The 23,517-nt window shown below is 48.8% G+C and overlaps 3 protein-coding genes across 8 annotated transcripts; 2 read left to right on the top strand and 1 right to left on the bottom strand.

The window, feature by feature from the left end:
* Positions 1 to 52: 52 nt before the first annotated feature.
* Positions 53 to 5,767, top strand: c17h17orf49 (chromosome 17 C17orf49 homolog). The gene is made up of 6 exons (XM_061702312.1): positions 53 to 340; positions 921 to 1,015; positions 1,089 to 1,190; positions 2,063 to 2,277; positions 3,013 to 3,102; positions 4,624 to 5,767. Exons 1-6 carry the CDS (start codon positions 320 to 322, stop codon positions 4,686 to 4,688), a joined length of 588 nt encoding a protein of 195 aa, XP_061558296.1. The 5' UTR covers positions 53 to 319; the 3' UTR covers positions 4,689 to 5,767.
* Positions 4,817 to 12,021, bottom strand: LOC133415827 (uncharacterized). 6 transcript variants are annotated; one of them, XM_061702308.1, is made up of 8 exons: positions 10,967 to 10,987; positions 10,434 to 10,446; positions 10,270 to 10,351; positions 9,745 to 9,794; positions 9,618 to 9,675; positions 9,476 to 9,540; positions 9,276 to 9,331; positions 4,818 to 6,539 (listed from the first exon to the last, which is right to left on the bottom strand). In XM_061702308.1, exons 3-8 carry the CDS (start codon positions 10,342 to 10,344, stop codon positions 6,259 to 6,261), a joined length of 585 nt encoding a protein of 194 aa, XP_061558292.1. In that variant the 5' UTR covers positions 10,345 to 10,351; positions 10,434 to 10,446; positions 10,967 to 10,987; the 3' UTR covers positions 4,818 to 6,258. The 6 variants fall into 6 exon arrangements, with proteins under 6 accessions (XP_061558289.1, XP_061558290.1, XP_061558292.1 ...); XM_061702309.1 differs by lacking the exon at positions 10,434 to 10,446 and adding an exon at positions 8,958 to 9,042 and having other exon boundaries at positions 6,369 to 6,539; positions 10,967 to 12,019; XM_061702305.1 differs by lacking the exon at positions 10,434 to 10,446 and having other exon boundaries at positions 4,817 to 6,539; positions 10,967 to 12,021.
* Positions 11,049 to 13,342, top strand: ovca2 (OVCA2 serine hydrolase domain containing). The gene is given in 4 exon segments (XM_061702311.1): positions 11,049 to 11,971; positions 12,589 to 12,770; positions 12,772 to 12,905; positions 13,068 to 13,342. Coding segments are annotated over 4 exon segments (657 nt in total). The 5' UTR covers positions 11,049 to 11,829; the 3' UTR covers positions 13,267 to 13,342.
* Positions 13,343 to 23,517: the final 10,175 nt, after the last annotated feature.

The following is a 23,517-nucleotide window of genomic DNA, read 5'->3' as shown; positions in this document are numbered from 1 at the left end:
AAAACGTCGACTCGAGACACCCCGCCTTTTCCGGTTAAAACCAACCAATGACGTTCACAGTCTGACAATTTGCCCGGACTCCTGCCTCGCATTGTGTCCCATTTCTTTCTCCTAACTTCACTCGGGAGTTCTTGGCGTCGCTAAATCAACTTCGTGAACGTTTACCTTTCTTCCGGCTGTTGTTGTTTTCGGAATGTGACCCGCTTCTGGATGGAAAGCCGCTAACAAGTGGCAGCCAGCCCACGTCAGCTAGCGGCTAGCTGTGTTAGCTCGTCTCATTGTTTGCATTGGCGAAGAGAAGCTGCTGACTTTTAGCGGTATGACGTCTGCCTCTGCTAAGGTAAATTACGAATTCTTCTTACGAATGATTCAATGAAAACAAATTCAAGTGTTAGCCGTTGGTTTTGCGTCATTTGGAGCAATTGAGTGTTTTGCCCTGAATGAGGAAAGTTGCATCAAATTGTTGAAAGCGGGCTGATTAAATGTTAGCAGAGGACTCAATTATTATTTTTTTTGGTCAATGTCTTTCTGTCGCCAAAGTGTTCTCTGTCAATTGACCGTCTGTTGTCGTACTCGAGCGGCTCCCACTACCAGAGACAAATTCCTTGTGTGTTTTTTGGACATACTTGGCAAATAAAGAGGATTCTGATGATGAGGACGAGGAGGAGGAGGAGGCGACGAGAGAGCTTGAGATTCCTGATTACGACCGCCATTCATAGTCACACACGTCTCACATTTGCATCGCAATTGGTGACAAAATGCTGCCGTCACGTCATAATTGCTAGCAATAAGTTTCATTTACATCATAATTGTTAACGAAATGCCGCCTTCACATTCTAACCGGGAAGCAAAAGTTGCATTTTGGTCATCGTTAACGAAGTTCTTGTGCCAATCGTTGACAAAAATGTCCGCGTGCGCAGGTGGGCGAGATCTTCTCGGCGGCCGGCGCAGCTTTCAGCAAACTGGGCGAGCTGACCATGCAGCTGCACCCGGTGTCCGACAGCAGCCCCGCAGGGTGAGAGAGCCGCTGAGCGCGCTAACCACTAAGCTAGGCTAACATGGCTAACGGCAGCGCCGGTGGCGTTCAGGGCCAAATGGACGGAGACGGAGATCGAGATGCTGCGCTTGGCCGTGCGGCGATTCGGCGACGACCTCAACAGCATCAGCAGCGTGATTAAAGATCGCACCGTGTATGTACACCGAACGCCACACTTGGAAGTTTGCCGCTACGGTGAAGCTTCGTTCATCGCAGGTGATGGGAATTCGTCCCTGATACCGTATCGAAACAAAGCTTCTACGCCATCGATGTGAGGACTCGATATGCCAGCGCGCCATAGCGGCCCGGCTCCAAAGCAAAGAGAATTACACGCTCTATATTTAAAGGAACGCCCTCGATGGCTACATGCTATCACATAATGGAAACTCCATTGACTGGCTGACGGATAGCGTTGGCGTTGAGGCGTTAGAACCCTTCGAGAAACAAGCGGTGCAGCAACAAACAGACGCGATATACACCGGCATATTCTTTATCCTCTGCGAAGAATGCCTCCTGTTATTGTGGTACTGAGAAGCTGAGACTATCTCCATGTACAGTACGTTACAGTTTCACGGTTCGGCACCGAACTTACCTATGAGCAGATGTTTTTATTTAACTTTGGGGGGGGCTACCGCAGTTTTTCGTTATTGGCTGTATTTTATTCCCCATGCGCTGCTTCTTCATGCGGGGATCGTTTATTTATTTTTTTGATCGTGGCAATTCTAATGAGCGTCAGTAAGCCACAGACTCGCTGTTCGCGGTCGGGCCCGATCGCTATCCCCCCACGAAGAGCGCGGTCCGCTCACTGTGTACGCACCTGTTCGTCTCATACTGCCCCCCGGTGGCCAAGGTGCGCACACCAGAATGAGCGGCACAATGTGCTTTGAATTGGAGCAGAAAGTGTGGCGAAACTCTTGAATTCTCTTTTGTTCAATGTCATTATGTCACTCAATTTTCATCAAGTGTACTGTAATATTGTTGAGTGCTATTTTAATAATAACAAATTGTTTGACAAAATGTGAACAGCGCTCAGATCAAGAGCACGGTGAAGAGGAAGTTGTACGAGGACAGCCGGGTGCCGCTTTCTGTCGACTCCCCCAAGAAGAGCACCAAGAAAGCCGTCGCCCCCGCCTCGCCCGCTCTGCCGCCCGGCGCCGTGCCCGCCTCGCAGGTCGTCGTAGCGACGGGAATGCAGAGCGGAGCCTCCCTGGCCCCGCCCATCAAGAAGCAGAAGACGGCAGGTGGGGACCGAATCGAATCTGTTTTGTTTTGTTTTTCCATCAAATGCTGCATTCACGTAATTGTGAACAAAATGCTCCATTTGCATCATGACCAACAAATTGTTTCATTCGTGTCAACATTGTTGACAAGATGTTCAATTTGACGAGTAGAAGCGCAAAAGGCGACAGATGCCATTCGGACAAAAGTAGAGCCACGCCTACCGGCAGACGGCCAATCAGATCGTTGGACGTCGCGTTTCCTGAGCCTGGAAAACCAAAGGAAAATAAATGTCGCTTTCAAAAAGAAGGGTTTGATTTTAGAAACCCACAAGTGCCGTATGCATTTTAGTGGCGTACATATTTACGTACATTCATTTGGGACATTTTTTATTCACGAAACATAATTGTCTCTTGGATGAATTGCGTTGTGAATATTCCGGACCTGTCTGTTTTTCGAGAAATTTGTTGATGTTGAAAAAAGGCTAAAAATGTATTTTGATGAAAGTGAAGAGAAGAACATACAGATATGTTTTCAAATGTAGGGAGTAAAAGTAAAAAGTCATCAGAAAAATCTATTCAAAGTACAGAACCTGAGCGGGATTTTTATCTCGTCGACTCTGTGGCTGAAACGATCAACGGAAGGCTCCCTAATCGCCGTTTCCGTCATTTATTTATGGCACGTTGTCATCGTGGCAGTTGAGGCGAGGAACTCAAAGTGGCAAATGAAAAATTCCACTGGTCCGTTTGTGCTCGCAGACGTGACGCTGAGCGCGCTCAACGACTCGGACGTCAACAGCGACCTGGTGGACATGGACGGACTCGGCAAGAAGCTCAACTTCGACCAGGGTGAGCTCTTTTTATTCACGTACCGCCTACAAAAATAATGAGCTCTCCGAGCGTCACCGTCCATCCATTTTCTAGCGCTTATCAGAGATCGGGTCGCAGGGGTTGTAGCTTTAGCAGGGACGCCCAGACTTCCCTCTCCCCAGCCACTTCCTCCAGCTCTTCCGGGGGGATCCCGAGGCGTTCCCGGGCCGCCCGAAGGACGCGGTCTCTCCGGCGTGTCCCGGGTCGTCCCCGGGGTCTCCTCCCCGCGGGACGTGCCCGGAACACCTCACCGGGGAGGCGTCCGGGAGGGCGTCCGAATCAGATGCCCCGGCCACCTCGTCCGGCTCCTCTCGATGCGGAGGAGCAGCGGCTCGACTCTGAGCTCCTCCCGGACGACCGAGCTTCTCGCCCGTTCTCTAAGGGAGAGCCCGGACACCCTGCGGAGGAAACTCATTTCGGCCGCTCGTATCCGGGATCTCGTTCTTTGGGTCACGACCCGCAGCTCGTGACCGTTGGTGATGGGAGGAACGTAGATCGACCGGTAACTCGAGAGCTTCGCCTTTCGACTTAGCTCCTTCTTCACCACAACGGATCGATACAAAGTCCCCATCACTGCTCACTCACTCGTGAACAAGACCCCAAGATACTCGAACTCCTCCACTCGGGGCAGGATCTCATCCCCGACCCGGAGCGGGCACGCCGCCCTTTTCCGACCGAGGACCACGGTCTCGGATTCGGAGGTGCCGATTCTCATCCCGGCCGCTTCACACTCTGCTGCGAACCGCTCCAGTGAGAGTTGGAGGTCACGGCTCGACGAAGCCAACAGAACCGCATCGTCTGCAAAAAGCAGAGATGCAATACTGAGGCCACCGAACCGGACCCCCTCGACGCCTCGGCTGCGCTTAGAAATTCTGTCCATAAAAGTTATGAACAGAATCGGTGACAAGGGGCAGCCTTGGCGGAGCGCAACCCTCACCGGAACGAGTCCGACTTGCTGCCGGATATGCGGACCGAACTCTGACTCCTGTCGTAGAGGGACCGAACGGCCCGTATCAGGCGGTTCGGTATCCCGTACTCCCGGAGCACCCCCCACGTGACCCCCAGACTCTGCTCCCTCACGGGAAGGCGTGTCGGTGGAATTGAGGTGGTCTTCGAAGTATTCTCCCCACCGGCTCGCAACGTCCCGAGTCGAGGTCAGCGGCGCCCCGTCCCCACTTTACACAGTGTTGATGGCGCACCGCTTCCCCTGCCTGAGACGCCGGACCAGAATTTCCTCGAAGCCGTCCGGAAGTCTTTCTCCAAGGCCTCACCGAACTCCTTTGCTTCCGCGACCACCAAAGCCGCATTCCGCTTGGCCAGCCGGAACCCGTCGGCTGCCTCAGGAGTCCCACAGGAAACCTCGGCTGGGAGCGGCAATAAACAGCTGGAAGGGTCTTCGTTCGTATCTCAAGGCGCCACCGTATGAATAAAATCAAGTCGAGATCCGGCAATCGAATCCGTCAGCATTTTTTTTTTCTTCTTTTTTTTCTCTCTCCTCAGAGAATCTCAACCTGGATTCCAGCCTCATCATCAACCCCGGAGACCTGCCGCTGCTGTCCCGCTGACCGGTCGGCGCCGCCTGCAGGTTTTTAGCAGATCTCCAATTGTAACAATAAGATAATAAATGTTCGCATCGTTTATGCTTGCTCTGCTCGTCAAATGTTTCATAAACATGAGCGCGACAATCATTTCTGCAAACATCGAGTGAGATTCTGTTCTGATAAAAGCGCTTTTGTGATAGCCACGCCCCCTGTGAAGCATGCCGGCTGATGGACGAAATGATCAATGATGATTATCCAGAGTCGACCTTGTTGTATTTTCAGAAGGTTGCATAAAAATATTTCACAAGTTGTTCTTTTTGCTCTTTGAAATGTTAAAAAAAAAAATTATATTTCCTTCTTGTGCCTTGACTTCATCAAGTCACTTTTTCTTTACACAAACTCGTCGTCCTCCAACGTCGCGATGGAAACGCCAAACGTTCTGTCAATGTCATTCGGAGGCTGACGTGCGAAATCCAGGACGGAGGAAGCGGGTCGTCGCTTTCGGCGGCGTCTTTGGCACCAAAACTTTCCCAAGCGCAAAAAGTCCAAATGCAAACTGACGGGAAAACAGTTTGACGTCAGCGAACGTTTTCTCTGCCGCGACTGGACAAACGTGTCCTTTCGTTGTTGACCTTTTCTTGTTGCCGCCAGAGAATGTTCATCGAAATAGTTGGACTTGGATGTTAACAACATGCTAAGCTAAAGTACTGTGCAGAAGTCGTTAGTCCACCTCTACATTTTGGGTATTAACAATGCCATAAACGCAATGACATCTTAAGAGTACAGTAAAGCCCCGCCATATCAACGGATGGTTAATTTTAAGCGCATGAAGAGGAAAAAGAAGGTCTCCAACTAAACTCCAGCAATATCTGTTGAGCACACAGTGCGGAGAGAATATATGGCTGTGAGTTTGGGCTAAAGACTTCTGCACGGCCCTGTACACCAGTGGTTCTCAAACTGGGCGTCACAAAATAATTTTGCGCGATTAGATAGAATATAGTCGTATTGCTTCAGTGTGTCCTTTGCCAAATAAAAGACAATGTAAGAATGCAATTTTGAATTTCACTTGTTCAAAACCATCCCAAACCCTCGTTAAACTGACTTTAATATATTACCATGATCTGGTCATTTTTATTCTTATAAAATGACTTTTTCGACTGAATCATCCTTGTTCTTGTAAAGAACTTGAAAAAGTAAGACTATTCTCATACTACAACTGAAAAAAATGTCAATTTGTTATAGTAACTGACTTTTTAGGGGGGAAATTTATGGGTACACAAGGTAGTTGGTGAAAAATGATTGCCCTGTAAGGGATCCCTGGACCCAAAACGTTTGAGGACCCCTGTGTGTACTCAGTAACATTGTCACGTAAACAAAAAAACTGGTGGTGATGCAGGGACGGGGAGCGTCCACTTGGGCGCGCTGCTGCTGCTCGCACTGACGGCGGCCAGGAGTCAACCAATCGACTGGCCGAAGGGCGCCCGCTCCATCGACCACCATCAAAGACGGCCGCGGAAACTTAACGTCGGTCCTTCTTGCTCAAGATTTCGGTTGCGACGGCGTGGAAAGTTTCCGCTAAATTTCCGTAGGAGCGTTAAGCTCGGGAATTGTGGAAATATTCCAAATATTCCATATTCCAAAAAACTTTCGGTTGTCCGACGTTAAACTGACTGAGTCCAAGGCACTTCCAGGCTGGCTCCGCCCACTTCTCTGGTCTCGCCCCACTTGTGACGTCATCGCGGAGCGCCGTTGGTGCAAGAAGAGGCAGGACTTGCGTGGGGGTGGGGTTAATGTGGCGGGTGGGTGGTGAATGGTGTGAAAGTGGGCGGAGACAAAGGACCAACTCCTCTGGGGGCGGAGTCTGCAGCTGAGGCACTGGGGGCGGAGACAGTTGACATTGAAATGAAGTAAGGAGCAATACTGTATATTTGTATACGAAAGCGAGGAACGGTTTTAACAATTGATTTTATCATGTTGGGCTCTCGTGTGATGACATCACCGATTTTTTAAATCCACACTGAACCCCGTGTATTGCGGAGGATACATTCCAGTCTCACTCGCAGCGACTAAGAATCCGTGATAAAGAGAGAAAATGACTCCTTGTTGTTACACGGCCCACAGAATTTCTACACATCTAAACATATCAAAGTACACTTAAAACACCAACATTTTCAACAAAACCAGACTTCAGCTAACCAAAGTCCGCTAGCTTCATGCTAACAAGTAATGCCAACGTTAGATTCCGACATTAGTGTTCTGTTACCTCTACTGTTAAGAGCTAAAGAAGACCAACAGTAGTTTTGCACTAGAGGTGCAACAATTAATCAATAAATTGACAATTATCAAATTAATCGCCAACTATTTGGATCAAGGATTAATCGTTTTGAGACCTTGTTTAGCCATATTTTCTTTGTAACACATTTTTCATCATTGTCCAAACCGTCCAAATTTCAGCCTCTCAAAAGTAAATCTTCTCCGATCTGTGTCATCCTCCATGAAAGCTGACTGATTCTTGTTGGTTTTTTTCCCCCAAATAAGACTTCTGCAAACATCCGCTTTTACTTTGGAAAACGATCATCAACATTCTTGACGAACCAAAACAGGAACTGAAACATGATTGCATTTTAGACTTTACACCGATTTGATCGGCCTGATCGGTATCAGCTGATAATTAGTTAGCATTTTTTGCTGATCGGCTTTAATGTCGTAATTCGCCAATCCGATCAACGACGTCCTTGATCGGCTCCGCAAAAGACATTTCCTCCGCGTCGCCATCGTGCACAGTACATGTGAATCCAAAAGCTAGTTTATTTTTAGCCCTGTCGCGTGTCTTTTGACGTAGTACTGTAAATATCTGACGGCCAATAAACTTATTAAAACACATGTCGGCGGTGTGGGACCGACAACACGTCTGACGCAGACAACATGTCATGCCGGATCAGACTAGAAGACTTTTGCTCTTTCACAATTGCACTACGTCAGACTACGGCAATAAAATCTTGTATTCCGATACCACCGCATCCCGTTTTTTACGATCGTTGGGCTTTATCTTGTCAACTCAAATGCGACCGGATACACTCGTTGCCGTGGCGACGACTGTATTCTAAGGACAAAATGGGGAAAAACGTGTGTTGGTGGTCACCGGCGCTCAGGAAAGGAGAGGACGTTGGTTTAAGGCTCGCTTGAGGCATGTTCACGTACTTCGAATACGATACGGCTCGCGAGCAGGCAACAAAAACGTTATGTAGCCTAGCAAGCTAGCGCTAGCACTAACGGTTGTACGTAAACATGCCGCCGTTCTCTCGAATCATGCTGTAAAGTTTCAGTGTGGGTGAAGTCATTTCATTACAGTAAGTGAGCACCCATTATTTCTGTCATGTAATGTCGCTTTGGCCTGACTGATTAGAATACACGAGCTGACGAGCACTCATTTCCAACCTTTTTGGAGCCAAGGAACATATTTTACAAGTGAAAACAATCAAAAAGTGGATCCATTAATGACTGTATTTCCTTCCTGCCATCTAATAGAAGAGCATTCATTTGTTCCGTCTGTCACTATGCCTCACTGGCATAAATAGAGGAACAAAACATTAATTGTGAATATAATTTTTTCAGCAACTAAGTACACAAGTATATACAGTAAATGAACAGGTCATTTAAATAGACACATTCCTCCATCTTGGGATGGGATCGGTTATTTCAACTCAACAATCCTGATCGTGTAAAGCCTATTTGTTTTTGCATCATTTGCACTGTCAATTTCAAATGTCCTGTTTTTGAATAAAGGGATCAAAAATCCGATTCACCGAAAGAGCAGAAAAATACGCAGATAGGCGTGAATAGGTGTTAGTCTGGCATATGTACGATCTACGTCCACATTCGGCAAAACGGGCGCAAACCACTTCCTCCCGGTTGGGATGAATGGTGAAGGGAACCGTGATCGAGCAACTGTAGGAACTTTAAACGTCTACAATGTTTACTTTTTTAAGAGCCACCAAAGATGACAATGCCCAATGTTTTGGCTTTATTCGTGTTTACATATATTTGGATAAATAAATCATATACGTGTATTTAACTTTTGTCTGAAGACAACAGCCATAAAGAAAACTACATTTTAAAAAGTTCATTTTCAAACAATGATGAAATCAATCCTCGTTTTGCTCATTAGCGTAGCATACACAAGAAGTCCGCTTGATTAGGTTCAACAGAAGAATTTGCGAGGACGTGACCTGGCAAATGGGCGTGTACTGTAAAGTGACCAAAGTGAGGAGGAGTGTTGTGATTGGTTGTCACCTGAGTGTGTAGCTACTGTGGTGGGAGGGGTCTAACACTGCAGTCACAAAAAGCTTCTTGGGTGGACCGTCTGACTCCGCCCCTCCTGAGAGACACCACAGCCTTATCTTAAGACCACTTTCATTTTGGAGACCTTGTCTTACGAGGTTAATTGCTTCCGTGACCAAGCTCGTTATCGTCACACTACCTTAATTGCTCTCTTTTTTTTCTCTCTCTCTCATGACCAAAAAAAAAAAAACTAAGTAAGTTGGGGCGCTCGTAAGTCAAGGTAGGAAGGTACATAAAAATCTGAAACCGATCGATAAAAACGATACAAACCTTTCCGCTTGAGTGGCGTTAAGGCGGGACATCTGATGTTGGCTCCACCCACGGGTCTGCCGGAAAAGTATCAGCCAGTCAAGTTAGAGAGCGTGAGGAACCAAATGACACGAGTTGCAGGGAAAAGTAAAAAAAATAAAATAAAATCTGAGAGGAAAAATTAAGGAAGTGAGCGAGAGGAAGAAAAGACGTGGTTGGACCTGAACCTCCTGGTGGGACTCGGTGAGGAGTTCGGCGTCACTCCGCTCTCCGGCGAGCGGAACCACTGAAGAAGACACAAACAGGACCGTCAACACCCACGTGACTCCAAAAAAAAATACCAAGGTGACCATAAATCACCACCTCAGGCGGGTTTTGGTGGCACTGGCTCCCGGGCGGCGCCGGAAGTTGACAGGAAACTCTGGAAAGCAAAGAGGAAGTGTGAGGGCGGGTGGCTTCAAAGTGGGCGGAGCAAGCGAGGCGTCGGCACCTGAGTCTGTGCACGGTGGTCCCCTGAAGTGACGCCTCCATCTTGTCCTCCTGCAAACAGGCGCACACGTCACGTTCACACCAGACGCCCTTCAAACCGAATCTCACATTTTTCTTCAAAGAAAGTCCAATTGGAGAGAAAAAGCAAATCGCAGTGACATTATTTTGATGTCAACATGTTTTGATTTAGTTTTTTGGACCGGTACTAGAACAGAATCTTTCTGTGTGTTGAGCTCATCGGAGCACAGTACGACCAAAACTTTTCAATGCCAGACTTTTTTGTCTTCATGTGAGGGGTCAGGAGCAGACGAGAAATCCTCACGTGTGTACCTGGCCTGAGTTGTCAACACTGACCGTGCTTTTTTGTAAACTAGCTCCTCTCTCTTGACAGCCGTATTGTTAGTGTAAGTAGTGCACATCAGCGAGGACACACATTCTGCAATACTGCAAAATATATATATATATATTTTCAAAAATAAATCCTGACACCTCACCAAGCCCAGATTCATCACACGCGCACACTGACCTGTGACGGACAGCTGCAGTTGACGGACACTCGTCTTTGTCGCAGCCAGGAGACGACGGGACTGCACACGCCCATCCGCTCGCTGATGGGACGCAAACGCAACAATGGCACGTTACGACCTCGACGTCTTACACGCAACGGCAGACGGTCGTACCTTGACTTACGAGCCAGTGCTTGCTTCATTTTTTTTTTTGGGGGGGGGGGGCGGGACAAAGTGAGATGTCGTAAGTCAAATTTTGTAAATAGCGGCAGTCACCACAAATCCAAAATGACAACACCCGCAAGGAGCTGCTCTAGGCCACAACTCACGGCCAGACGCTCACACGCTGACTAACCGGCCACCCCGACTCCGGCTCAACTCGCGCGTGTAAATTACAGTAAACTGCTTCAAAAAGCACAAAGAGCATTAACACGCACACTTTTGTTGACTTTCGGCTTGTCCCAGCTTTAGTACGGTCATAATTGTCATAGATTTCATATTTGATAATTTCATTTTTGATAGAATAGATTTCATAATTGATTTGCTTGGTCACAGAACGAATTCAACCTGTAAGTCAAGGTATTGCTGTAAAAGGGTGATTCGAACTTAAATACATTTCTTTGTATTCATTTGACTTTTTGGGGTTTCCAGACACTCAACGTGACGTCACTCATCGATCGACGCTGGTTTTTTATGCCGGCCTGCAGTACCACCAACCTGACACTCGTAATCATGGGGGCGCTGATGGACCGGCGTAAAGCCCCAGCAGCTGCGCCTGCGCACTGGTCCACTTCCATCCGCTCCATCTCGCCAGGCGCAGGCCCGACGAGGGGCGGCGCTCACCGCCGACCCGTGAAGCCTCCGAGGCGGCCAAGGGCTCTACGCGAGCCCGCTAGAAGCCCGACCCGCAGGCCTCGCTCGCTGCTTACCTCGACCGGCCGAATGAGCGGTCAGAACGGCGACGCGGCCTGCTTCTTACCGCATCGCCTTCGCCTCCAAACAAACAATCACCGACCCTGTCCGATCCGACGGCGGTTCCGAGCGTCAGTCGAAATCCACAACGACGCGAGACATGAAAGTCAAAAGTACGTCAAATCCCGCAAAAACAGCCCAGCAAAAGTTGCAAAAGGTCCAAAGTCAGCAGGACGGATCCAACTTTGTCATCGAGTCCGAACACACTTTGTTGACTTTTGGGGCTCTAGAGCGCGGTGCTAAATTGGTGCCGCCACGGCGGCGGAACCGGGCCAGGGGTGCAGTCCCCCGGGTGCCGAAGACGCTGCCAGAACGTCTTGAACATGTTCGGAACCAGCTGCAACTTTGACGACTCAAAACAGATTTCGGAGGGCGGAGAAAAGAAACCCAAAAAAAAGCTTCGTCCTCAGCTGACACAGCGATCGGCGCACTCGTGTGGTCACATGGAGAACTGCAGCAAGAGCGCTGGAAAAAGTGAACACTTTCTTCTTTCTTAGTTGCCACTTGTGTGTGAGCACGTATTTGTACTTGGTTCCTTCCCAACCAGCGCTAGCCAGCTAGCTAGCTAGCTAGCAGCTCCGGTGAGCTCGCAGGCCAGCGGCCCGTCCATGGCGCCTCTGCGGGTGTTGTGCTTGCACGGCTACCGGCAGAACGGCGCCTCGTTCCGGGAGAAGACCGGTGCCCTGAGGAAGCTTCTCAAGAAAAACGTCGACTTTGTGTACGTGGACGCGCCGCATTTACTCGAACAAGGTGAGCGAAAGCTAAGCTAACGCCAAGCTAAGCTAACACACTGCGAACTTCTCTGTCTAGCTTAACTTTAAAGTCGTGAAATAGCGACGGTTCAAACTGTCCAAATAATACTTATGTATTTCAAGAAAAATGGCGTTTTCGCCACAAAGTCTAACTTGAAAGAAGGCGCAGTTTCTGAAGTGGCCACAAGAGGGCGGCAGCTAAGCTCTTCCAACCGATGCGCGTCAAAAGATCTTAATTCAAGTTCGGGAAAAAAGGTTGTCATAGTTCAATCAGTTATATGCCCAACGTCACGTGACTTCTTGTGTATGCTATGCTAACGAGCACAACTACAATTGATGACGTGATTTTTTTTGCAGCGCAACTTGCTCAACTTTTGTTTTCTTTATGGCTGACAAAACTTCAGACAAAAGTTGAAAACGTATATCAGTTTATTTATACAAATATGATATCATCCACGCCCAAACAGCGTCTGTTGTCATCTTTGGTGTCTTTTTAAAAAATTCTTTATATTAACTTCCCATGGAAATTTGCCGGAAACCTTCCAGAAGTTTTCTGGACACGTTCCACCCGTAACCGGGACTAACGTCGTCGTCGTTGTCGTTGTTGACGCGCAGCCCAGGAGAGCGCCGGCGCCCGGGAAGGCGGCGAGGACCCGGACCGTCGAGGCTGGTGGTTCTCGGACCCCGGCGCCCGGACCTTCAGCGCGCATCTGCGCTGCGACGAGAGCTCGGGCCTGGACGAGAGCGTGGCGGCCGTGCGGCAGGCGGTGCGGCGCCACGGCCCGTTCGACGGCGTCCTTGGGCTTCAGCCAGGGCGCCGCCCTGGCGGCCGTGTTGTGCGCGCTGCAGGAATCCCAGCGCGAGCCGGACTTCGCCTTCCGCTTCGCCATCTTGGTCGCCGGCTTCCGCAGCGCGTGCGCTCAGCACCTCAGGTTAGGCTCGCAAAATCTCAAAATATGCGACCCCGTCCGCCGTTATTAGCCGAAAAGCTCACTGGTCCTAATGCCCGTGGAAAGTTTCCAATTTGGAATTGGTTTCCGACTTCCCTGAGGAAATGTGCCGTAAACGTTGTACCGCCCTGCGCCCTTCCTCAGCTTCTACTCTGCGCCGCTGGGGACGGCGTCCCTGCACGTCTTCGGCCTGGAGGACGGCGTGATTCCCGCCGACATGAGCCGCGATCTCCTCCCGCTCTTCCGAGACCCGCACGTGCTCACGCATCCCGGCGGCCATTTTGTGCCGGCCGCTTCCGCCCACAGACAAAACTACCAGAACTTTCTGGAGCGCTTCCGGTGACGGAAGGCCGAGACGCAGCGCTCCGTTGTGTCAGTGAAACCGCATGAGACGCAATAAATGGTTTCGTGTCTCACTTCTCCAGCAGCCTCAGTTCAAGTTGTGCTCTCATGAAAACAAGAATCAAGACAATTGGTTGTAAGTCCCAAACCTAATTTTCAGAATGCTAGTAAACATTTGAAATATATATATCAGTCAGAAATGTGACAACTTGAAACAACACTCATTAGTTTTGACTTTGAAGTCTAGACATCCCTCATGAGTGTCTGTTTCAAGTCTGTTAACATCGAAAATAAGAATACGTTGCAAGTCTTAACATGAATAATATTCATAACATTGAAGCCGAGATGGCTTCCGTCATGCAAAGTCTTTCTATTGGGAGCCCAAATGGCTGCCCTGCTGGGACGTTGTCCTCTTTTTTTGCGACGAGTCACTGCGGCCACGCAAGGCATGCTGGGAACGCGGCGGGGGCGTTTCCTCGTGCGCGCCTTGGCCTGTGCCTGTCGATCATCTGCAGATGTGCGCGCGCACTCGAGAATATTGGTCTTATTTCGAGTCCAAACTTATCGGATTACACTTGAAATAATTTTCATCTCCTCAAAAGTTGTTTTCAGCAAAAATGTCCGTGAAGTCAGCAGGAGCACGAAGCTGCCGATGAAGACGAGCGCGCCTCGCCAGTACCTTCGCGTCGCTCTGCGCTCAGGAGTGGTTTTCTTTTCTTCTTCATTTCTGTCGTCGTCGTACAAATACTCGCTCTAGCACTAGTCCCCGAGAATGTACAGTTCTAGATATACAACTAATACTAGTAGAGTTCGTAGATGTTCTGCGTGTACTAGAGATACAAAATAGTACAAGTCTTAAGAGGTAGAACACGTTGTAGGACTACTACATACTGGAGAAGTTTTAGACTCCACTTTTACTCTAGTACAAGTACTTGAAGTAATACAAGTAAAGCAAGTTGCAGAAGTTCTAGAAGTAGTATACGTCCACCTTGCTGAAGAATTTAAGTACGGGTACGAGACGTTCTAGAGTGGTACTCCTTTTTCCGAGAGTTTTATATCATAGAATTTCCACAAATAATACAAGTCCCGGAATAGGTACAAGTTGTAGAAGTTCTTAAGTTGTACAAGTTCTCGGCCCGAGACCGAGACTACTATTCCTGTAGAATAATACAAGATTGAGAAGTAATACAAGTCGCGGAAGAAGTACGGGTTCTGGACACCGCGCACATCTTCTTGGTCGGCTCGCTTTTTCCTCCGTCCGGACCAAAAAAAGGAAAAACACCCCGCGGATGTCGTTTGTTGTTTTCGTTATGCGGCCTGCGTCGTCACGGTGATCGGAGGGGAGGCGGGGCCTCGCCAGATCTGGATATAAAAACGCACGCTCACGCGTGGATTTACAAGATGGACTTTCATCGACTCAACTGTTGGAATACTTTTCCTTCCCACCTGTTCCTGCTGCCGGCCAATCAGCTCCTTGCAGGCGCTCGCGTCTCGTCCGGGTGTGCCTCGTCGTCTCATCGGTCAGCTTGTTTTCGCTCGGCAGCTCGGTGATGTTGCCGTCGCGTGTCTCTCGTTTTGGCTCTCAGCCTGTTGTGATTTTTCCTCGATCCTTTTTTGTCGTGGCGGGCGAGCGAAGCCCCGCGAAGCCCCGAGGCTTTTCGAACAATTGTGCCGGAAAGGATTCCAAGCTGAAGCCATAGCAACCTCTCAAGAACGCGACTGAAGCGCTGCCACTGTTTCCCACACAGCAATTAACGTCTTTTGTTCATTCATACCACAAAATGAGTAAATCGTCATGACAATAAAATATGCGGATGCTCTCCCCGATACTCTAAAACGCATTCCAGATGAACCCAAAGAATAAATGCAAATGATATGAAATGTTAAATGCGGTTAAAAGTTTATTAAAAGTGTCGAGCTTTATTTAAAAACTCTACTAAAAGTCCCGAACAGGATTTTAGATCCTCCCTACTTTGCAAATGATCATAGTGTGTGAATTCAGAAACATTGTTTTGTGTGTGCGATGTTTTCAAGGAAAAGCTTGCAAGACGGGCTGACTTGCCCAAAATACTCTTGACTCTCCAAATCTCCATCTCCTCAGTGGTGGATCTTCTACAGCTCGTATGGCGCCAAACCACTCAAAGCTGTCAAGCTGTGAAAAGCTTGGAAACATTTTGAAGGAATGAAGCGCGAAGCGAAACCGCGATGACGTTCGAACGTGACACCGGTGTTTCGATACAAGCGCCGACACGGCGTTTGGAATCACTCGCTTCAGGAAGAGTGACACAAGCTCCAAAGCCTCGGTGTCATTCTCCCGTCGCTTCTTTTTGTAAATCATTTTTTGTTTTCACTTAAACCAGTGTTGATAAAGTCTGTTAGTTCCACAATTGGCCACTGTGGCGCAATATCGGCAGCGACTGCAGCATGTACTTCTGGGTCACAGCTATACAATATGACTAGATATAGCCAACAGATGTGCCTGTCTGACGGCCATGTTGAATGTGGTGGGATTTCCAGGCCATGCGTTGACGTGGCGGCCATGGTGGCAGAAGTTCTACGTATTGTTGCATAGAGCGAGAGTAGCATGGCGGCGGCGGTTAAGAGGAACACAACACACGTCTCTGGAGTCTGGAACATTCTGTTTTTGGTACAGTAACTTTTTTTTTTTGTCAAGCCGTTCGCTTTTGGCAACGGATTTGGAACTAGGAAGCGCACTAATTCCTCGCGGCTCACGCAAGCGACTCGCCTACGATGAGAACTGCACGTCAACAATGTCACCACGACCAAGCACGCTGATGTGGTAAGTTTGGATTTTCTAACCTTTTCAAGCTTTTTTATTATATTTATTTACAATAACTTTGTACTGTACTGGGTATTTTAGGCCACGGGGAAAAAAATTGTACTGTACAGTAGTAAATGCAAATGGCCTCCAAAAATAAAAGTGCTTCAATGTAACGGACAATCGGCTACGTTGGACCGTATTTGTCCGTTCATCGGGGTTCCACTGTATAAAGGGTTATAAATAACACATTGGTTAAGTAATGCAATACTTTTTTTGTCCTTGTATGGTTGGCATGAATATTGAGTGCAAAAATCAATGAAAGGCCACTGAAGCTCTGGTAATAATGAAATCTGTTTGTCTTTTTAAAATTGTAATCGCCCCAATTTGTTCAAATGTACCGTGCACCTGCCTAAAAACCTTTTAGAAAAGATGTGCTGCTTGTGTGGGGGAAAAAATCATGTGTCAGTGGAAAAGGCCTTATAATCATTTAAGCCGTAAGGAATTTTGGCTAGCCTCTATCTAATGCTTCATCTTATTTTCCATCCCGCTTGTACTTTTTGCGTTGTGAAGCACTTCGTGGTCGCCGTGTGAAAGCTGCTGAATAGGAAAAAAAGGTTGCTTGCTTTTATACGAGGATAAATCGCACATCAAACACATAAAGCTCATCCACTTTAATGATGCTTTTTTATTTGTTTTAATTTCCATGCTGCTCAAGTTCAACCTTTCGCCACATTGAACAATTTCCATCCACACGACGTTCAGAAGACATTTGCACATTTTCAAAGACTGCTGTAGTTGCGGCTGTCGGCGCGTAGAGGGCAGCACAGGTCAAAGTTGCGTCTCCGTGACGACGCCTGCCCCTAGCGACCATGGCTGTAGACTGTTACCGTGGTTACCGCTCGCTAAAGTAACAATCTAAAGCCACGGTCGCCATGGAGACAGCAGCGGACCGGCGTTGGTCGCCATGGCAACTGAAGGGCGGCCTCCTCTCATTGGCGCACGCCGGGACTCCTAGTTGTGCCCATCTATCCGTCCGTGCCCGGTTGTTGTTGTTGTTGTTGTTGTTGTTGTTGTTGTTGCCAGGCGTCAGTAGCCATGACTGTAGACTGTTACTGTGGCGGGAGTGCGCGTAGCAGCAGTAAGCAGTCTACAGCCAAGGTGCTGATGCTCCGGCCGGCTCTTCGAACTCCAAAACATCAAAGTCTCACCTAATATACATTTACAATGTTTGCAAACATTTGGGGGGGGGGGGGGGGCAACAAGTCAGCGGCATTTAAAACGATGAGCAAACTTCTTGCGTTTGGGCTCGCGCTGTCAGATATTCCCCAGAAGCTTTTTTTTAAGTCATTAAAAAACCAGTCGAGGTATGTCGGAACCTGCTGCCGGGGAGGCCGAATGCGCCGGCGAGGCGGACGGGTTTTGCAAGGAAACGCTAGCTAACCTCAGCATGGACAGCACGCCATCCAATTTCCGCTCGTCTGTGCCGTTAATCCGAGCGACGCAAAATTCATTTGACGAGCCGGTCCCTCAACGATTGTGTGCACTATGTCGGATTTGTGTTTTTTTTAAAGCCATCGTGTCTGAGGAAGATCAACCTACGAGACGGCAGGCATGACCGACAAGGTGTCAGTTATTTGCCGTGCACGCTTGCTTGCACTCTGACTTGTTGGCTCGGGCTTCGGGAACTTTGCTCAAACTATGTTGGAATATTTACCTCTGGGGGGGAAAAAGACAACAACAACAAAAAAAAGCCCAACCCTCGTTAGCTAACAACTGGGCATAAGACTGGCAAGAAGTCATGCACAATTAGCAACATTTCTGCCCGACAGGTAGTTAAGTTGATTGCCTTTTCATTTTCATAAAACTTCAAACCGATAAATTGAGTGTTAAGGGTAACGCTCGATCACCAATCGATCGTAATCTGAGCCCGTTTTTGTCAACGGGCGGTCGTGACCACGTGACACGGGAGGCTCGCTCACTAGTTTTTGCCACCTGGGAGTACGTGCGACCATGTCGTGGGTTAAAGGTCAACGTGGACTTTTCTGGATTTCGAGTCATCCTCTCGTGCGCGAGGGTTTTCTCCGGCCGCGTTCAAAATAACAGACGGGCGCGCTGCGGCGAGCAACGCTCAAGGAGAAGAAAAAAGATGGAGATGACGAAGGGTTCCTCAGCGGTGAACCTGCACGGACAAAAGTCGACATCTGAAGCACAAACACAAATTTGGAATCTGCGTCCCTCACGGGACACAAAATATAACAAAATGCAATCGACGGTGAGACTGAGAATGTGTGTAAAATGTCCAATTTTAGAATTTCAACTCTTTGTTTGTCGGGCAAATTATTTTTCAAAATCTAATCCTGTCACAAAAATTGTTCATTTGCCTAACATTTTCTCTTCTACGATTTCCAATAAATCAAGCGGCACGGCGGACGACCGGCGAGAGCGTCTGTCTCGCAGTCGTGAGCTTGCGGGTTCAAATCCGGCCCCGCCTGTGTGGAGTTTGCATGTTCTGCGTAGCTTTTCTCCGGGAACTCCGCTTCCCTCCCACATCCCAAAAACACGCGAGCTAGGTTCACTGAAGAGTCTCAATTGTCCCTAGGTGTGAATGGTTGTTTGTTTCTATGTGCCCTGCGATTGGCTGGCGGCCGGTTCAGGGTTCGGAGACCCCGCCTCTCGCCCGAAGAGGGCGACCCGCGTGAGGTGAAGCGGGACGGAAGATGGCCTATTTCATGAGCTTAATGAATGGAAAACAAATATAAAACAAATCAAGACATTTTAAATTCACTGAGTTTCGGGGAAAAAATGACCAAATGAATGCATGAAATATGATGACAAAATTTCAAATATTACAGGATGCTTGGCATGAATGATAATACTAACAATAAATATGTACAATTGTTTTTGAAGTAAAATTATTCTTATTCACGATAACGACGTTCAATGGCTGCCATCTTGTTGACTCAACTTCAGTTGAGAGCTTGTTCATTATCTATCGATCGAGCCTTGTTACTTGCACGCACAAAAAAGGGAATACATTTCTCGGGATAAAACTGTAAAAATATTACGGGCGCCATCTTGTGACATTTAGGGCCGGGGAACATTGTTGCGGTGATTTGAAAGCTTCATTTAGACAAAATCATCTACTTCCTGATTTTGGATTTTTTTTTCTGGATTTGCTTTGATGAGAGTGGGCAACAGGTGTACCTAATGAAGTGACGTGCATTGGTCGCACATGGTTCCAATGTCTTGGACTAACATTATTATTCTATTATTTTCGAGTAAAAGAGGGGGAAATGATGTCAGTGGAGCACATTTTTATCATCAACCAATGTACATGTTTGAAATAAGTGGTTTTTTTTTTAATTTTGGGATGATTTTTTCCAACCAAATATTTTGTCATAATATATTTGCGAAGGGAAATGTGACCAATGCTCATTGACATCATCACATTTTTTTTTTTTTGGGGTGCGTAAAAGTGTCTATTCCCGCCTTCAGCACCACGTGGTCTGAACAGCGCCCCACTCACGCGCGCTCTCCGTGGTTCTGAGTTGGCGTGTGTGCGTGCGTGTGCGTGTGTGAGAGACGTCACCCGCTTCGACAACCAATGGGCTTAGACCCCTCGCGGGCTCCTCGGTTGCCATGGCAGCAGCGGCAGCTCCGGGCGATTTCGCGCTCCCCTTTCCCGCGCAAACAAGCAGCGACGACATGCGAATGAACACGCGCTCGTGCATTCACTCATGCACGAGCGAACTGCGCAATCCCGCCCACTGCGGCGCGCGCGTAGGCGGTCATCCGCAACGTGCGCAAGAGTGACGCAGGGCTGACGTCACAGCCACCGCTGGAAGTCCATATAAGGACGAAGGGGCTCCCGGCCGGAAGGATGTCATGAAAGTGACGCTCGACTTGACCGGAAGTGGAAAAAGAGGCACGCAGGCGTATCTGTCGTTGCTTTCACGACGATGACGTCGAATTGTGCGCGTGAGTCACACTGCAGCAACGCTCACCTTCACCACCGTCATCCTCCTCATCACTAAATCAAACCCGCGCGTTCCACTCACCTGCTGCACACTTCTTCTTCACTGCTTCTCTTCTTGTCCTCCTCCTTCGCCTTCTTGGAGTTTTCGCGGTGTGTTGCGCGTCCGCCGCTCGCTTCCCTCACAGAGCGGCTCTCCCGTCCTCCGTGGGCTTTTTATAGCGATGCCCTAGTAACTCGTAAAGGAAGAGGTGGGGTGGGGCGAGTGAGTGAGTGGGGGGCAGCTCATTCATTCAGAGATTCACCTACTCATGTGCGTGCGTGGACACGTCACTGAGGCGCGGGGGGCGGGGCGGGGCGGACGCACAAGCGGGACTTGAGCTTCGTTTTTGATGTTTTTGCGTGGTGACGTCACTTAAATGTCACATATCTTAACTCTGACCGCCGCGAACGTTTCTATTGGACAGCCGAGATCCGAGCGTTTACTGCCACCGACGTATCGACTCGTTTTTCGACGGGCGGTCAGTGAAATTGCAGGTTCGACGCAACAATAATGACATGCAGACCCCAGTAGATGGCAGCGCTGCGTGAGAGTTTTTTAGAAGAAGATCAGGATGTCACGTCTCGGTCTTCTGGCGTTTTGCGAGCCTTTGGGCGGCCGTTCGCTCGCTCGCCCCGTGTGCCCGTTAGCGTATTGTTACATATTCTCTCCCCTCGCTAACTTCTGTGCGCTTACTGTTTTCGGTTTCCAACCTGTTCTTGGTTTGGCTTGATAGTTCAGATTTTTTTTGATGGGAGTCAAACGGCAAACGGCGTGTAAAAAAGCCACTGACGTTCAACTCGAGCCATCGGTGAGCGAGCGTCGCTAACAGTGCGTTTCTTCGTTGTCCGTGTGTAAATGAAGAAGTATTTTGTCATCTTTGTCAGTCTTGTTTTTGCTGGTTTATAGTTGGAGGTGTCCCAAAAACCAAAAATCTGTTCACAAAAAGCTGGTTTTGTCCGCTTGTTGGTGAGAAACTGCTGCTTTTGGTGAAACTAACCCATGACTAAAGAACAGCAAAAGCAAGAGTTTTCCTGCTCTTTCTTTGGGTAGCGTCGCTCTTTATGTTGTCACAGAACGCAATTTTCTGTAGGTGTTGAAAGCTAAAGCAGTCTAAAATGGCCGCCAGGAAAGCTTTTTTTGTTTGTTTGTTTCACAGAAGGTGATATGACTTTCTTCTTGTAATATTGCAGTGTCCAAGAAGGCAGACAAGTTTGAATTAGATTCTTTCGGGAAGCCAAGTCGGCCCGCAGGTGGCGCTGCAGCAGTTTGCCTTCTGCAACCACTCCGCCGGGAAATTGACGACTTTGAGATTTTGGCTTTTTTTTCCGGAAGGAATTCGAGCAGCATGTCCCAACGCCATTCTGACCGAGTTTGCTTGTTCATAAACTGTTTTCGTAAAAACGAAAAGTTCTTCTTCTTCCCTTGCAGCCGCCCACCTCCCCGTTTTTCCCCATTCTGACTCATCCTGAAATCCCTGCGAGACCCCCTCCACAGGCGCGCACGCGTGTGTTTTCTCTCCCTTTGATTGCCGATGTGAGAACGCAGCTGAAAGAGCGAGAGAGCAGAAGGGAAGAAAGAGGAGAAGACGATTGATGCGAGATCGGGTCGAGGGGATGCGACGGAGGAAGAACAAATGGAGGAGGAGGGGAAGGACGAGATGGACTGCAAGCAGGTGAAAGAAGAAGGGAAGAGGAAAGAGGAGTGACGGAAGGAAAAGAAGCGATGAGAAGGAGGCAAGATGGAGAGGAAGAAGAACATGTGGGGGAGGAGAAGAAAGAAGGACAAGGAGGCGGAGGGAGATCCCTGCGCGCTCCTTCGTCCTTCCCTCCGTGCTCGCGCGCGCGCGCGCGCACACACACACACACACACACACTGGAACTTTTTGCAAAGTCATCCAAGTGTGACTCACACACACGCCAAAGTCCTATGCAGCGTGCGATGAGCTACTTTGCGTCCCTAATGAAGTGGCCGTCTCGCGGCCTTGTCGTTTGAATTGACTCGACCAGAATACGCGGACGAACCTCAAGAAATGGACGCTTGGCGTATTGGACCGGACGCTCCCCTCAAGTGTACACGCGCGCTCACAGACGTTTGCCCGGTCGCGGTCAGCGGGGCGGGATTACGGTTTCAACGGCCGCCGGGGGCCGCCGTCCCCTTCGCTCCCCCCCTTTGCGTGCCACTGGTTAAACTGTGTTGAGTTCAAACAAGCACGTAGCTTAGCCTTTCAGTCTGCTAGCACGAACACCGCAGCAACACGCGCAGACAGACAATATACAAGCACAGCGGACCCCCGCATGTTGGTGCTTCCGTTCGCAGATGTTCTGTTGAATTTTCGGTTTACACTTATGAGCGGTATCTGTCCACTTCTTGAAGGATTTGCGTGTGCGTGTTGAAAAACCCTCGTGTCCAGCCAGTCATATATTCTTCATCCTCCGTGAAGACCAACTTGTAGTGCCGTACCGGTGAGCCGGGAGGAGTTCGCCTTCTTGATGAGCAGAATATCCGTCTGTCTGTCGAGCACACCGGACGGAACGAGCACCGCGACGGCCCTTCGATTGGGACGAAAACTGTTGCATCCCATGATTATTTTTGTAAAGTACAATATTGCTGCTTGAACACGGTTCTAATTGTTTGTACGGCTCTGTAACGTGTACTTTGTTGTCTGCCTTCCGCGAGCGTCATGAAGGCCGTCCTCCCTCGCGGTCGCTCTTCATCTCGCCCTCCTCCTCCTCCTCCTCCTCCTCTGACGTCACGCCCCCGTGCGGAGGCGTCGGGGATCGCCAGCGAGCGAGGGCGCGTGATCGGGCCGCCCGGTGAAACCCCCTTCGGCGGCTGGATGAGATTCACCTGCAAAAAAACGAAACCGAACCAAAAAGCAGCCCCCGCGTTTCTCTCATTTGTATTCGCGCAAGCCCTCCTCCTCCTCTTCATCTTCATCTTCCTCCTCCCGTGTGCGCGCGTGTCGTCATCCTGCGTTGCTTCACCTGCAGTTTGCTGCAGCGCGCGCACACGCCCAGCACTTCCGGCGTGTCCCCCCCTTCGCGCGCTCTCGCAACACCCGAAAGACTGGAAATAAGACAGCGAAGCAAAGAAAACGTCTTCTCCGTATATTTGTTTGAAACAAAATCAAATGTGGCCAATATTGAACGCATTCATAGACCTCCCATCATGATTAATAACATCTTCCAAGGGGCCCGATGATGCGTAACAAGTGTCCTATCGAAATACAGTAGAAGCAGTATTTGTGAATATTTTGCTCGCGAAAATCCCAGATTGCATGTCATCCATTTTCAATGAATTCCCGTGAATATGACTTGTCAATATCATCACGTATGCTGATCAAATAGAAAAGCAAAGTAATACATTGATTGCTGTATATTTGCTTGATGTCGTTGTCAAAATGGCACTTTTTGACCATTTGCATCTTGATGCAAATAATCTTTGCTGCTAAAGC

This window comes from Phycodurus eques, chromosome 17 (genome assembly GCF_024500275.1).
Source record: "Phycodurus eques isolate BA_2022a chromosome 17, UOR_Pequ_1.1, whole genome shotgun sequence".
NCBI classification, from domain to species: Eukaryota; Metazoa; Chordata; class Actinopteri; order Syngnathiformes; family Syngnathidae; genus Phycodurus; species Phycodurus eques.
The sequence above is the reverse complement of the archived record's forward strand: the minus strand, read 5'-3'. Positions and strand labels throughout refer to the sequence as shown.

Excerpts from the sequence above, each read along its gene's own strand:
- c17h17orf49 (XM_061702312.1), top strand. The coding sequence starts at position 320 with ATGACGTCTGCCTCTGCTAAG. Across the intron at positions 1,191-2,062 it reads GTGATTAAAGATCGCACCGT|CGCTCAGATCAAGAGCACGG; the intron begins GTATGTACACCG and ends AAATGTGAACAG. Across the intron at positions 3,103-4,623 it reads GAAGCTCAACTTCGACCAGG|AGAATCTCAACCTGGATTCC; the intron begins GTGAGCTCTTTT and ends CTCTCTCCTCAG.
- LOC133415827 (XM_061702304.1), bottom strand. The coding sequence starts at position 10,452 with ATGAAGCAAGCACTGGCTCGTAAGTCAAGGTACGACCGTCTGCCGTTG. Across the intron at positions 9,676-9,744 it reads ACCACCGTGCACAGACTCAG|AGTTTCCTGTCAACTTCCGG; the intron begins GTGCCGACGCCT and ends TTTGCTTTCCAG. Across the intron at positions 9,541-9,617 it reads GCCACCAAAACCCGCCTGAG|TGGTTCCGCTCGCCGGAGAG; the intron begins GTGGTGATTTAT and ends TGTCTTCTTCAG.